Consider the following 16,507-nt stretch of genomic DNA (forward strand, 5'->3'; position numbering starts at 1 on the left):
AGGGCTAAAGAGATATAAATAATGGAAGAACAGACAGACTGTACTGATTTTATTCCCGTTTGAGCAATAACTGCACATGAGTTCCTATGTGTGCAAGCACAAATGGCAAATAAAGTTCTTGAATCTTGAATCTTGGATTTAGAGATAAAATTGGATAATATTATAATTGTACTATTAAATATTTGTGTATATATGAATATATCTATATGCAACTCCTATAACATTTTCAGATTCACGTTGGACAAAATCGATGCAGCAGAAGAGATAATATTTGCTCCATGTCAAACCTGACTAAAGTGACATCACTTGAGGTAATTTATCACACTGCTCCCTATGGAGCCACAAAGGCTGTAGCCAACTTTCACATATGCAGGAATTTTGTTTTCAGTTTGTTTGCATTGTGCATCCTGTAATATACTCTGTTTTTACTTCTAAACACATCCCTAAACATCTTCCTCTCTCACCTCTCTCTCCTGGTCTTCCACTCTGGCCATTGGTACCAGGGAAGCCCGGCCTGCCAGGTGGCCCTTGCTCTCCCTGAGATCCTGGGAGGCCTCTTCTACCTGGCTCTCCGGGGGGTCCGGGTACTGTTCGGACTGACACTGCTGACTGGACGGGGATCTGGTTCAGTATGGAGTTATAGCGAGACAGGTGGCCTGCAAGAAACAGAGGATTTTTTAATGATTTACAATGACCTTTTTGACCTTTTGAGAATGTTTTTTAATCAAAAAGAAGAGAATAGCAGAAAAGAGAAGTGAAGCCAGTACAAGTCAGAGGAAACCTTTTTAGCAAAGAAATTGCACTGAATACTCACTCTGGATGAGCTGCTCACACACTTGCCGTGCGATGGCACGCACAGCAGCTTGGGATTGCACATCACCCTGAAGAACAAACAGGGAGCTCTTACGGTCCGATATTACACAACCACACAGTAGACTAATACACCACGTTTCTATTTGAGCAACCACAGTGACACAGTGACGCCCAGACCAGTGGTTGATTAATTGGTGGGTGGGTGTTTTGTGGGTGTTTTAATGAGTGTACTCCTCCTTTATTTTACCCTCTCAAGCCCCTTACATTTATATCGGCCATAACAGATAGCACACTTATGAGAGCAACGTATAGAGTATTTGTGAATTACACAATTAAATAGCAATATTTTATCATAGAAAATAATTGGGCATAGCCATGCAGACGTTGACTGTACTGCCACTCATATTCTACAGAATAACACATTTTAAAAATCAACCTTGTTTTTATTGTAGTTGTTAGGTAGAAGTTTTTTTAAACACCATTAAATGGGCACTGCACAGGTTTTACATGCAAGTTCAGTCTACTCGTCATGAGGAGTTGTATAATGTCTTCTGTCTGTTTCTTCGGGAGCTTTCGGAAGTTGGAAAAAAATAACCCCTTTTGGGCTGCATAAGTCAAGGATGATGCTTTCATTTTGACCACATTTCAAAAGTCCCCCAATGTTCTAGACGCACAACACTAAATCACTGAAGTAGCAATTCTACATAAATCCATTGAAAAGATTGATTTTCATTGAGATTCATTGATTTTGAGTTGTTGTTGACACTAGACCCTTACAAGTTGAGTGTAATGGAGTTGAGACTTGTCTTTTAAAGGACCAGTATGTAGAATTTAGCGGCATCTAGTGGTGAAGATGCAGATAGCAACTATTTGTATACAGCTCAGACTTCTAAGCGTGTAGGAGAAATTACAGTGACTGTAAAACTCATGAAAAACGTGCAGGAGACAAGAGGACCCGCTCCCTTTGTAGATAAAACAGCTTATTTAATTTTAGGTGATTATACACTAATGAAAACATCACTATGAATATTATAATTCATTTCTGCCAATAGATCCTCCTAAATGTTACACACTGGACCTTCAAGACGATAAAGCTGACTTAGTCGCACCTGTAGTGTAAGTTGTATGCATGGTAACACTGAAAAGCCATACACACATCTTAAATCAACATAGTCTCACTGCTTAACTGATGTTTATAATAAATTAAATGAATTTCTTTGCCATGTACAAATTATAGATTAGATTTGACATCTATTAACGTATTTATTGCAAAACATGTATTAGAGTCAAAAGTGTAGTAGTAAGTGTTTGTAGTAAATGTTTTCCCCTGTTCAGATATTACCGTATAAATCACTCCAGGACTGTGAAATGAGGGTGAGATGCAAACTACAAGATACTAACCAGATTCTGGAAAACTGGGCCAACCCACAAAATGTACACTGAGGAAGAAAATCCTGTCATGTTTTTTTAAAGAGACTCGTGTCAAACATTGGAAACGGAAATTAACTGCAACGAGGTACAAATGTCCCTAACAGTCGATAAAATTGAGCAGAAACAGGAATTTAAGGTTTGATTCAAGTTGCATGTCTCTCAAGCTCTCGGCAGTGATGGCCTGGCTACTGTGTCAGCAAAAATACAGACCCTGCTCTGCTGCAAATTTGAACCATGAACACTGATTTGATTTGCTTTGCTCTAAATGAGGTTGAGGGAGTGAAAGAGAAAAAATAAAGTAAATGTTTGTGCAAAAGATGAACATGAAACGGTGAATGTGTACTGGAGAGTAATTCTGTTTCTTCAAAACAAGGTTGTAAAGCATTAGAGAGTAATAGTTTTACTTTAGCAGAATAACAGTATCTCCACTGCGAAACAGCGCAGTAAAACCTGATATGCTCTAAACAGTGGTTGAAATGTGTGAGTGGAGCGACTTACTCTTTCTCCCTTATCGCCTTTGGTACCAGCAGGACCCTGGAACATAAAAGCACAGGAGAAGAATAAACATTAGACTGCGATGTGCACTCAGAAATAGCCATGCTCATCTCTATTCCTCTCTCCTTTAATGTCCCCATCCCATTTCTCTCTATCTCTCTTCTGTCCTTTATGCCTCTTCAACACACGCACAAACACTTCCCTCTGATCTAACAGCTGGTATAACTAAATGCATTTACATTTTGACAATATGTCCAGGTTCTTTGTGTCCTAAAGGCAACACACACATAAGCGTCAAAGCCTGTGTGCCCACAAACAGATAGCAATTTCTGTGACTTGGATGTGCTTTACTTTCCGCTACTACCAACACTGTAAAGCACACAGATGCATATCTGATCACAACACACACATGCACACAAAAACCTGCCAAGCACATAAAGCCTGTGAATGCATATCATAGTGTAATGCATTGTAATCCAGAGGCAAAAAAAAGACAAATATTTCCTGGCCACAGAACCATGTGCTGATATGATAAATATCAGTTTGATGGTATTACAGCTTTTGAATAAAGGCTTGTTTATCTTGGGGGAAACATGTCCTTGACCACCGACTGACTGGCTGGATGTGTGTTTATGTGCAAGTGGGTTGGTGGATAAGGAAGGGTTGAGGATGTGTGTGCAGGCCTGGCATATCATATGCATATTATACTGCAGATGATAGAAAGCTTGTGCCAACATTTGACACAGCCTCTGAATTGGACTGCAGGTCTCCACAATAAAAGTCTTCTCCTGGACCTCCTCTGTGGGTCTGTCTGGATCTCCTGAGTCTTCCTGGGCACATAAATGTCTACCGTCTTATCAGGGTGACATGGGAAAACCAAATCAAACTGCGTGGGAGCCAAAACAAGTATCTGAGCCTAAAAAAGACGAGAATATCTCACATAAAAACCTGATTTCTTTTATTATTTCATCAAAACTATCTTCCCATAGTGCCCTGTGTATGCACAGTCAGTCCAAAGTACAGTCGATGTTTTTTCGCTCAAAGTGTTTTACAGTTCATCCTCAGAGGGAAGTACGTTTATTTCCTCTTGCACAGCACGTCAGTGTGGACTGATAAAACAGTCACAAGAAGATTGTTGCTTTTTTCTTTCATAACTGGCAAACCTAAGAAGGCCTGCTACCAAGTCAAGCAAGATAAATTAAAAACCCCCAGGTGGTTGTGTCACTGGAAACCACATTCAGGAACAGTATTTTGTCCCGGTCATACACACACACACACACACACACACACACACACACACTTGGACCCATTGACACACACTTAGGACATCATCAAATGCTACGACAACTTGATAGACGTGTGAGGCGAGCTGTAAATATAGAGGTATGTGAAACAGTCAGTGGAACAGTAAACCATATTTTTTTACCAATCCAAATGCCTAATCAAACTGGATTTTACTGCTATCGATAAGGGACATCTGCCACTTCTGCATCCTCAAAACTGACAACTTGGACCAGCTGGCTAGAAATTCTCATATAGCCCTAACAATAAGCTACAAATATGTTTACATCCACGGTCCTTTCACAGTCCAGTGGAACAGATATGTGGCACTTTTGTGTCCACCTTAACAAAACTGGTTGGGCTGACTTCCACGTCTTAAGGTCAGTTGTGACACAATAAAGCAAAATGCAGTTCCCTGCAGATTTGGATGGTTTCTATTCCAGATTAAAAAAAACACTTGTTTAAGAAGAAAAATATTCTCTTGCAGCAGAAATATGGAAAAAGGTTGCAGGGGGCAGAACGGGGACTGAATCAGCAATTGAATGTTGAGCCGAAGTTTGAAACTAAAAATGTAGAGACTGTGGCTCAGGAAAGTAAGATCTGATTTTCTCCTTTTGTCTCTGTTTGTGTGTTTGGTGCGTGTGCATACATTCATATGGGGTGACTGTGCCTTGTACGTAAGAGATGAGGCAGATGTGATCTCTCACTGTTTATTTTTTTTGTATATGTGTGTGTGCAAGGGGAGAGAGTGTCAGTGACAAGTGATTTATAGCTCTCCTTCTCTGAGCCAAACTTTGCTGCTGGCCTGCAGAGCTGACCCGAGACTAGATTAGCTGTCACAGACATCACAGCATCATCTGTTACTGTTAGCATTACACAAAGTTTGGAACCCCACATCTTCTCCTCCGCATCCTTTTCTGTGCTTGTTTAGTGTCACTCGCACATCTTTCATCTTCTTTTGCTGGGCTCAACAAAATATGTCTCCCTGTCACATTCATTATTCCTTATAAAGTCGCCTTATGGGATAAGTGTACCAGGATGTATATTTTGGATATTCTAAAAGGATCAGTCTTATTAGCAGAACTAACTTATTACTAAATGATACATTTGTTATTATGAGTAATCCGTCCAACACTAACAGGCTGTTTCCAGGTAGCAGAAAGGAGATCAGAAATTGGAACGGGACGAAAAGGAGAAAAACAAACAATCCATGAAGCATGAGCTTCTTGTCAGCACTGGAACCAAACTACAATTTATGTGATGCAGCTCAGACATTGTTGTATAATGGGAGAAAAATATCGGAGGAGAAATCAGAGAAGAAATCAGAGGAGGAAGTAGTGGAGAGGTCATGTCCTCTTTGGTTCATTGTTAATTTGGATATGTTGTGTCATGAGTGGAGGGATAATGTGTACAACTAGCTTACAGCTGAGACCACAGGCCTTCTTGTATCTTAAGCTCAGTTCAGTGTCACATTTTTTTCACATCAATCGTCACAAAATGAAACATTTTCACTCACAGGATGTCCTTGATCTCCTTGGGACCCTGCTGACCCACCAGGTCCTGTAGCTCCTGGTGCTCCCGGGGATCCCTGAGAGATAGACAGGCAATAAGAGAAAGAGCCAGATGGAGAAAGAAGGTGACAGGAAGCAGAGAGATCAGTCGGCCCATGTATCAGGGGTAATCTGTCAGACGAAATGATGCTGAGGATAATAAGACTTACAATGGGTCCAGGAGGTCCTTGTCGTCCCTGTGGTCCAATATTACCCGGCAGACCCTGAGAGAGACGCAGATGAATACACACATATTAGGTGCACTTTCGTAATTGTAGGTTGAACTTAGTTTTGCACAAGCCCAGTATAAATGGCCTGAGGAATTGGCCTGCAAGTCTCCAGACTAAACTGACAGTAACAATGTTATTTTCTGAAACAATTAACATACTGGCTACTGATGGCAACCAAACTCAGTAACTGTTGCATCTGCTGCTCAAAACCTCTACCAACAACTGCCTCCGATCACATCTTTATGTTTGGTTTTGCTTTTAGACAGTTTGCACAAAACACAGGTGCATTCTTCCGGACTGTTCTTCTCAATGTGTATTTTAGTTGCCTCAAGGTGTTTAAAACCGTCGTTGCCGTTTAATGTCTTCACCATGAGGCTGTGGTTTGAGGAGAACACATTCATACCTACTGTATGACACTTCTAAGTCTGTTTTTGTTCATGTATGATATGTAATAACAGGATATATAATAACATGGGTCGTTCAAATTGAACAAATTCAGTGCTTTTAATACATATTTTGGAAGCTGAACTCCTGGAAAACAGCTTAACCTGAGGTTCAACTAATCCTTTCATTTTAGCTTGGATGTCTGAAGTTACTTTGTGGTCATACATTGAGTCTGATGCCCTTTCAACATGGACACTGTCCTTATATGGTACTGAATTTAACACTAGTACAAGCCATGAATTAAAAACAATAAAATTACATACAAATGGAGAATGAATAAAGTGTGCTAGATATTTAAATAAAAAAATATGTTAGGTTGAAAAACTTGGAAAAACTATGTGGTAAGTTTTCTGAGTTTTCTTAGCATTTATTCTGGACACGTGTTATGTTAGACTTGTACAGTTTTTATAATGCTCCTTTGGTAGGACAAAGAAGGACAGCACACGTTGGAGCCGGAATTTCCCCTGTGGAGTTACATCCTAAATTCTCCCAAAAACAGCTAAAACATCAAGCTTAGTTAAATTCTCATGGGGATCTTTACCTTCCAAATAAATACACCAAAACCAAGTGTTCTTCTTCTGCTTCTCTGGAAAGCTGAGCCAGTATGTGACATCAGAAAGCTCCTCTGTGAGAGTCACTCTGGTGTCACAAAGTAAACACTCGCCCTGGCAAACCCACTAATGGGACTCTGGAGGAGGCCTTAGTTCCTCCCAATATTTAATGTCACACACTTTTTACTTTGAAATCCTTTCAAACTGAGCAGAAGCACAAAATTTCCCACTGTGAAGCAAACAAGCATTAGATTTGACACTGGGACGAGAGTCAGCCTGGTGTCACACTATAAACACTACCAATACTGGCTATATTATAGTTCGGCTCAAATAAGAAATTCAGCCTCCTGCATTTTCTCACAGGAGTCAGGCTCATGAAAATGTATCATTGCTGTTATATTTTGAAAGCCAAACAGCAACAGGTTTACGAACTGACCTATAGTCTAAGAAACTGGAGTGAGGGTAATCGAATTCAGATTTTTGTATGCATGCTGAAATACCCACAAACGAAGTGCAGGTTTTCTCTGTGTAACCTCTATTAACGAGACTGAACTTTTTATTTATATTAAACTTCCTTTTGCAAAGGGCTACGAGGTGAGCTTGGCAGGTAAAATTTCGATGAGATCTTCACCTCTTCAGTGTTATAGTAATTCACAAGTCGTCAGTATATCTTAAATAATAAAGTTGTGAGCAAGAATGATGGACATGTGTTTTGTGGGTTCTCTTTATGACAGGAGAGCCAGCACGTTTTTATGAGCCTGTATCTTAAGGGGGAAACAGCTCAGTTTTGTTCCGGGTTTAAAAACTTTAAAAGGTTCTGTAATGCAAGGATCGATGACAAAATAAAAAGATTTACAGTTCTCCTTGATCCATTTCACAAATAAAGTACCCAGGAGACAGTTACTGTTGTTGCAACTGATCTAACTGGCTGCTGCAGTACAGTCTTGGCCTGACTTAGCTTGCTTTTTATTTTTATTTTTTTGGCTTTCATGCACCTCACAAAAGGTTTTGTGTAGTGTGTATAGGTATATGTTTAACTGTGAATCAACAAAGGACTATCTGTTTTCCCTGTTTTGCTTTATAAACACTGGATGATATGGACTAGTTGCTGGGATAACCCCAAAAAAGCACAAGCATTCCTTTTTAAAAAGCTACTTCTTACTGTTCAATTGGCTATATTCTACTTTCTATATTGCTGTCAAATAAACAGTGATAGCAGAAATTGCTGTTGCATTGATAACCTCTTGTAAATTGATTCGTATCAGTATTCACTGCACTCCCCCTTCCCTACAGCTTTCAATGGGTCCACTGAAAAAAAAAAACATTTAGAAGGAGTTCAGCCTGAACACGCTGCTGCAAAAATCAGAGCGCAATGCTGCAGAATAAAAGCTTGAGATGTTTCCTGCCGTGTATGTAAACTGAATTATAATCTCTTTGTGATTCTACAAACATACCCATTGTGGAGTTGTCTTTCTTGTAGTCTCTACAACCAATATAAAAAATACACAGAAGATCTGCAGCATTTTAATAGAACAGGGATGTGGGAGGCCTGTCATAATCAGTGCTGCAAAGGGGGATGTCTTTCCCAATTTATACCAGCTAAAATTGCTCCCTGATTAGTAATTTCACATGATCACACTCAATAATTACATTAGTAAACATGCACTGTATTCTGTGAGCGTGGATGTGTCACAGTGCAGGCTGGTAATTCTAAAATTTGAGGAGGACTGGATTCAGTAAACTGCTGAACAGGGCTTTGTAAACTGCAAAATAAAATAAAATAGCTATAACATTTATTTTTCAAGTTGTTTTTTCTTTTATTTATTTTTACAGCTGGTGGAGACTTTTGCATTGATTTACAGTTGGACTGAAGGGGTTGGGACTGACAGATGGTGTTGCCCTAATAACCAAACCAAATAATCTTAGAACCAGAAAACCCCATTTACAAGTACAAGAAGCTCAAGTGTCTAGATAACCACTCAATAATGAAAGCAATTAAAAGAATGCCTGAAAAAATCTGTAGGAAAATCTATTGTTATTCTAAATAAAGATAAACTCTCTGATGAGCAAATTATACTATACTAAAAAGAAAACAGTGCAATTAGTAATAATTTATATCTGAAATCACTGTAAGTTGTAGCTTAAAAAGAGTCAAACCACTTGGCTAATTTAGAGGTGAAAGAGTTTTCCTAGTCAATCTGTGTTGTAGTAGCCATATGAGGAACTATATCTTACTGGTAGCTCGTTCAGCAACATCCTTAAATCAAATGGAGACATAAACTGTTTGATATTAATGCATTTGTTTAAAAAAAGGCAAATAGTCAGAAATCACTCCCCAAAAGCAACAAAAAAACAGTAGAAAACTAAGTCGCTAATACAAAGCAGATTTAAGAATTTAGCACAGATGCAATTGGCAATGTTATGGTTGTTATTGGCACTTTTAATTAAACCAAAACAGAATGCGAGTTAAAGCCTTTCTTGCTAAAAGTTCATGAACTGAAAGCCTATATGGCACTGTGAGAAGAAACTGCAGCCAACATACAAGTGTCCTGAAGGAAACCGCATGACAAGCCTGACAGCTACACATGGCTTCTTCTGAAAACTAGCACTGAGGGGATGAGCGTCTGGAACCATGTCAGCCAACACAGAGACAGCAGATGGATTATGTGTGTGAGTCTTTCACCTCACCAGGAGCCAGGCCAGGACAAAACTCTTCTGTTATCTTATTACGTATTTGGATAAAACCTCCTCCTTCTGCTTGCCGACACATTGCGCTCTGGCTGCGTTGCTGGTTTGGTATTTACAACCCAGTTGGGCACTGTAAGGCCTGATTCCTGTCAGCATCAACCACAGCCAGCTGGTATCACAGAGTCTTTATGAATGAGATCCCATCTATTGTAGGTGTTCAAACGCTGGGCAGGCATTACTGTGGTCTACAATCAGGGGAAGACTTAAGACATGAAACCAAACAGACAAACACAGCTGGATGCTCAGATACAGTACACCGCTGGAAAAGTACCACAAATATTTTTACAAGAGACTTGAAGAACTATTATGTGTAAATATCACCTGTAGTAAGAAAGATTGGACAAATAATATGCTTTCAACTTTTACAATTTTCATCAGTTCTTGTCTACCACCACTTTGTCACAGTTTAAGTATCTGGGGGGAAAAAAGATTGTAAGTGCTTCACAAATCGCTGATTATAGATTATAGTTTTGACAAGCCGTTGATAGTTTGAGTAGCAACATCAAGAGAATGTCAAAATACCAGATTATGAACAAATGAATAAAACCGACAGACAGAAGATAAGAAAGAAGGACAATCTCTTAAATCTCTTAAAATGTCGTGTAAATATAATTTCTCAAAACAATTTCTAAATGACCTTTTTCATATCTTAAACCACTCTCTTCAACTAATATACTATTATCATTATATCATATAATTCTTTCTAACTTTAAGGATTGTGTTTTTATGCCTAGTTTAACTCAATAAAAATGTCTCTTCAATAATACAATACAATGCAAATACAATACATACATAAACTGTAGATGTAATAGAAGTAATGTCAGTTTATTGTCTTACCCTTGCTCCTGGGGGGCCGTCTCTACCAGGGGAGCCTGGGCTTCCCGGAACACCCTAAACAAAACAAAAACAAGCAGGTTTGAATCACTACCACAACACTGACTGTGGTTCACATACAATACAGCACATCACAGTATATTAGTCTAAAAAAGATTTACTCTCAGTCATGACAAACTGCCATACCTTTAGATCAGGTGCCAGAAAGTATTTTTTCTCAAAATACACATTCACCAGAGGTCATAACAGATAAGAGTGTCCTGTCTTGCTCAACAATGCTTTGACAGCAGTGGACATTAATTTGATTTGTGGAAAGAACCGACCTCTAACCCTCAGGGTACAGGATAGCGTCTATACCAGCAGACCACCCTGCTGTGCTCCATCTTCTGCACCATTTCCCCTTCATCCACCTCTTTGTAGGTCAACGTACTCAACCGGTTCCAAAATACAGTCATAGATTAAGTGTTGTGGTGATTTATCTATGCACTTCAGTATTAGTGGAGAGCTCATAAAACGGGACAGTTAACACTGTTAAAGGTTCAACAAATTACAGGACGGGGTCAGAGAGGACAGGCCTCACATGATTAATGATGTGCCGTTGTTTAGATGTTGGCTGATGTGCATTCTCCCAAGACACTGCTGGCAATAATATCTCTCCTGCTGCTTTTACACATATATCTACAAACTCCAACACACACACACACACAGTAGCAGGGAAGTAGCAGCTGCAGTTGGGCATTTCAATTGTTCTTGTTTCTTGTTTTTAAAAAAACAACTTTAAAAGGTATCAATTACATGTTTAAAAGGTTGTTGTAAATTGTTGTAAATAATATGAATTATTAAGTATATATTTCTTAAGTATTTATATAAATGAGCGTGTTAGGTTGTTGTGTGTGTGTGTGTGTGTGAAGATATGTGAGTGTGTGTTGTTGCATGCTGCATTAAAGCAAGGGTGACGAGCGGAATCTGAATCACTTGTGCTCTCAGATTCTGATCATCTGTCTTTGGCCTTTTTGCTCAGATTATTTAAGTCGGACTTCAGAGGCTCAGATAGGTATGTGTGTGTACTGGGAAGGTGTGGGTATGTGTGTTGTGTAATACACACACACACAGACAGTTTCCAACAGATTAAGCAAAAGTAATAGGAGGCTAACGGGGGCAACTACATACATCTGCAGAAGATCTAGAAGGAGACCAAGTTGAAATTATTGCCACGTACAATCTATATTCCTCTCTAAGACAAAACAAAAATTATTACTTGATAACACACTCACACATGCACACTGATAAACAGAATGAAAGCGAGAGGGATGGGAAAGACGGAGGAACACACGTGAACACAAACACACACTCGTTGCTATTCACTGCAGCTGCATTCTTCACTGTCAAATTGAAACAGAGGTGGAGGGGACGCTGATGACAAGGTTACACTGTATTTACTGCAGCGAGAAACGGGGGGGAGAAACAGGAAAAGAGAGAGCAAGAGAGGTAATTGATGTTTTAGAGTAGTGATATTCTCTGTGGTCCCTCGTATATTACAACAGGGCCCTGGAAGCTACAATATTCCCCCACAGAGCCACACACACACACACACCCATTCATATTCCTCTCTCTGACAAAACACATTATTACCCAGTAACATAGTGCGGCACAGGGCAGCACTGCCAGCTTTTATTAATAGGACTATGCAGGCAGAGAGAGAGCTAGATAGTGCTGCATCAGGAAGTGCTGCAGCTCTCGGAGAGCTGGTTCACAGACTAGTCGTTCTCTCTTCGTTAGCTTATTGCTAATTTCTTTCTGAAAAAACAGTGCTGAAAATGTAACTGGTGTGGTAGAAACACTTTGAGTATGACTTCCAATCAGCGACTAAATTCTTGTCTCATCAACTCATAAAACTCTCAACAAAAGAAACTGATTCAAGCCATTTTATGAGCCAGACGACACAAAACACAAATGGATAAAAATCCTGAAAGAACAAAGTAATCATCACGCACCTGATTATCAGCATCAGCACAACAACAAATTGTCTTTACAGCTGCCTCTGCCAAAAACTGTGTATTTATATGCACCAGCACAATAATAAACACCTGTCAAATATGGTATACATTACTCTCATTATCATCATCATTGTAAAATTTACTTATAATTAAGACCCTGTTAACACAAAAGACTTTCTGAGTAATTTAATTAATCAGCATTACAACCCGACCAATAAATCAGCTCTTAAATATTAATAAAGATCCCCCGCAGCACCACCCTGAAGTACGAAAGTTGGGAGTTCTTAAAGAAAACCATTAGAAAGTGACCATTCCACCGCAGCAGTGTGCTCTAAAGGCAGATCAATGTATAAGTTCCATATGATCTGTGATCGGCAGATGGGAGCACTGACTGGAACAAGTCGTGCACTGGCGTGAAAAAAAAATAATAGCGTTCCTTCATGCTGTCTGCAGGAGCTGTCCCTCAAAATCACAACTTTTGCACTGTCAGCTCCACATGGAGAGCTCGACTGCAGCTAAATCTGGTTGTAATGAATTTAAAATGAGTTTATCCACTCGTAATTTTCTCATCCCTATACAGACAATGTTGTAGTAGCTTATCCCAGGATGAGGAAAAAAACTACTTTTAACAGCTTGTCATCACAGGACAAAACAAGAGATGTTCTTAAAAAAAAAAACATCAGGACCTGTTAAACTATGAGTTTAGCCAGCCAAATGAGATATTAAATACATACATAATATTTTTTCTTACCTAAAAATCCATTACAGACTAAACTTGAGCTGTAAGTCAGATTGGTTAGCACCTCTCTGACATCCTCTAGTGAATCTGGGCTCAGGGCCATAACAGAATCCACCAGCTTATTTAATTTGTCCCGGTCCTCAGACAACACAGCAATGGATAACACTAGCTGATGTACCTTGATACACACTGGTAAAAGTGTTCCTGCTCACATCAAACCTCACTGGAGTTTCTTTAGAAAGAAAATCCATCTCAGCAAGGAGACTATAAAGTTCATAAGCTTGATGAAAGCAAAAGTATTTTGTAGGACTGACCTGCACTCTCTCCACAACGGGCAGATACAGTAGTGCTGCATCAGGATACTTTGACTCAGTGTGTGGCTGAGATGGCACTGAAAGGGCTTTTAGGGATATTGGCACTTTCAAACAATTTGTACAGTTCAGCTTAATAAATCTACAACAAATAACAAAAAAGTAGTATGCTTAATGGAAACATGTGCACAATGTCAGATTCTGCACACTTGATTTAAGCTCTAGAGGACAGTTTGATGATCAAATGTGGTGATAATGAGGTAATGGGCCAAGACAGTAAAATTGATTGAGAGGAATTAAGAAAATGATCTGGCAGAGAGCACTATCTAACACAGTAAGCCAAGGTTTATTCCATGTACTAGTGCTATTTGTTAGACCGACTTATAAAGACATTGCAACTCAGTGTTCACAGATCAGTCCCTTATTAGTCCAGACTGTCATATATCACTATAATAGATATTAACAATTCATAGTAAAGTAAATTTTGCTGTGTGTTTTCTAGAACCTGCTGTAGTCTTTTTACATCATCACATTTTAAAAACTCACTACTGTTTCTCATTTCATCTAAGTTGGTCACATACTGTGGCATACAGTTACTTTGTATATATTGTTATATATTGTATATATTTTATTACTATAAGGTACATACTTAGGCTCTTATTTTATTTTTATTTTTTATTTAATATTATAAATGTATTTATTTATTTATTTTATTTTACTTCGATTTATATACCTATATATATTTATATTCTATATATATTGTGTTAGATATTGTAATATAATTATTATTATTTATATTCTTTATTACAATGTGTGAGCACATGGAGCACCTCGAGCAAACAATTTCCTCCTGGGGGATCAATAAAGTATTTCTAAATCTGATTTTATTATGTTACCTCAGTGATGTATTTAACTCACCAGTCTAGTGGAAGTAAAGTAACACAGATTAAAAACTCTGGCTCTACACACCCCATGGTACAACCTCACAGGTGTTTTCACTTAATTAGACCGATTAGATCTCAGCAGTGTGTGTGTAGACTGCGCTTAATTGGCCCTCTTGATGCACTTGTGAAGTTGGCAACTTACAAAAATAGCCCCTTTTCATGGCATTTTGACATTTGACATTTTCACAAGTCAAAATGTCTGCAGTGAAAAGGTTCTATTGGTGGGTTAAGTTTTGTGACGTTACATAATTCCCAGCATAGCGCTATTCAACTTCAACCTGAGCAGACGTGTAATTATTGTGCAGAATAACTTACAGATGTGAGGGTGTGCAAGTATGAGGCAGACAAAGCCACTGTTTGTAACTGCAAGTGTGTTTTGCAAGTAGTGTCTAGAGACATACTTTTACAAATATGTATTAATACTCTTCCTTAAACGCTGACTCTGTCCTTGGTCTTGTCCAGGTCTCCCAGTAGAACACCATTAAATTAATTCAGTATTACCTCTGATTGGTTCACTGCCCAGTAATAGAGATGCTGGTAATGATTATTCACATCTCAGTGATTCCATTAGACAGCTCCATGTCTGTGTCCAAGAACACGTGTGTGTCAGCCCCCACACAAAACTTTACAACCAGTCCAAGCTGTCAAGAATACTGTTAACACAGACATTATATTGTAATATAATATTTTAGCTGCATTTAATAATGTTTAGATTAAGATGCATTTATATTTTTGTCTTGGAACTTTACCTTTAGAATAGAAGAATGACAAAAGATGTATATATACACGAAGCAATCATTTCTGTTTTTGTTTGAATCATTAAAACTGCAATATGATGCAATTCATGTTATTTGGTTTGTTAAGCTTCCTTTAAAGCACACATTTAAATGTATTGCATATTTTGTATATTCATTTTATTTAAATAAATATTGGTAGTAAAAGGCGAAACTGAATGGATTTACCCCCTCTCAATCTCTGTTTGAATGTACACATTTTGTATGTAGATACGGCATTTTCCTTGCGCTTTTCCTGAAGATTACCTAAAGTCATAGTTCAGGTTGTTTTTTTTGTTGTTGCATTTTTTAGGTATTATATCTAGGTTGTATGGCAATGATTTCTTTAGGTAAAGTCTACAAATGTACTGAGGCATGTCGGACATACTGAAGATTTTCAAACCTTTTTTCTGTGTCTGTAGATACTGCTGTCTGCATTTAGGATAGTACAAATGACTATATGAATTAATTTGTCATTCTGTGGCACTGAAATATTCATTATTTATAAACAAGTCAACCAACAAATTTTCATGTCAGAAGCCTAGCTAGCTGAGAGAGTTTTAATCCTTGCTATATGGCCTAAATACATTTTTGTATTTTGTCCACCTCAAAAAATTACAATAAAGTATATACAGTATATATTTGTATATATATAAGTGAATTGTGTAATATAAGTCATTAGAGAAGAGAGTCAAATAATTGATTGAAGTTACAAAATATGCCTTTATAGGGCAACAAGTCTAATTTCTGTAAGCCTGCAAGGACTATGGCACCTCAGTGATAATGGATATGGGACTCATTTGTATTCTTCACACATACTCACAGAGGAGAACAATTTATAAACATAGTCACTCACACACACACACACACACACACACACAGTTAATTAGCTTATTTGGTTAAGACAAAAACAATGAAACCACTGCATGTCAGGCAGATTGGAAAGTAGTTGCACCTTTTGGTTCTTCCTTTGTGATATTGTTGGAAAACACCTACGTCACACTTTATAAGACATCTCTGTGTCTTATTATGTCAATTTTTTAGAGAAATATTTTCTTACCATTTGTCCAGCTGGACCGGCCCCTCCTCTCTCTCCCTTCTCTCCAAGAGCACCCTGTAAAACAAACAACATCATTACATCTCAGCTGGACCAGGGCTCATACCGATTGCTACCAAAGGACTGGAAAATCCGACATTAGTTATCTTAATAAGATGCTGGGCCACCCCGTAAGTCCCTAGAACAGCTTCAGCGTGCTTTGGACAAGATCCTTCAAGTGTCTGGAAGCCTATTTGAAGCATCCGTCAACATTTGTCAGTTTATAGCAGCAGGTGGTTGTCAGCTTAATGCTAAGTCTGTTTCTAATTG

General features: G+C 38.5%; 1 protein-coding gene across 1 annotated transcript in view; it reads right to left on the reverse strand.

The window, feature by feature from the left end:
* LOC118336272 (collagen alpha-1(XIV) chain-like) overlaps positions 1–16,507 on the reverse strand; it is a gene marked incomplete in the record, with an annotated part of 121,764 nt that overhangs the window by 6,634 nt on the left and 98,623 nt on the right. The window contains 7 exon segments of the mRNA XM_035672881.1: positions 465–656; positions 815–881; positions 2,743–2,778; positions 5,537–5,608; positions 5,741–5,794; positions 10,381–10,434; positions 16,202–16,255. Of these exon segments, the coding sequence (XP_035528774.1) occupies positions 465–656; positions 815–881; positions 2,743–2,778; positions 5,537–5,608; positions 5,741–5,794; positions 10,381–10,434; positions 16,202–16,255 (529 nt within the window).

The sequence above is a fragment of the Morone saxatilis genome, unplaced genomic scaffold (assembly GCF_004916995.1).
Source record: "Morone saxatilis isolate NCDOM2014 unplaced genomic scaffold, NCSU_SB_2.0 Contig24, whole genome shotgun sequence".
NCBI classification, from domain to species: Eukaryota; Metazoa; Chordata; class Actinopteri; family Moronidae; genus Morone; species Morone saxatilis.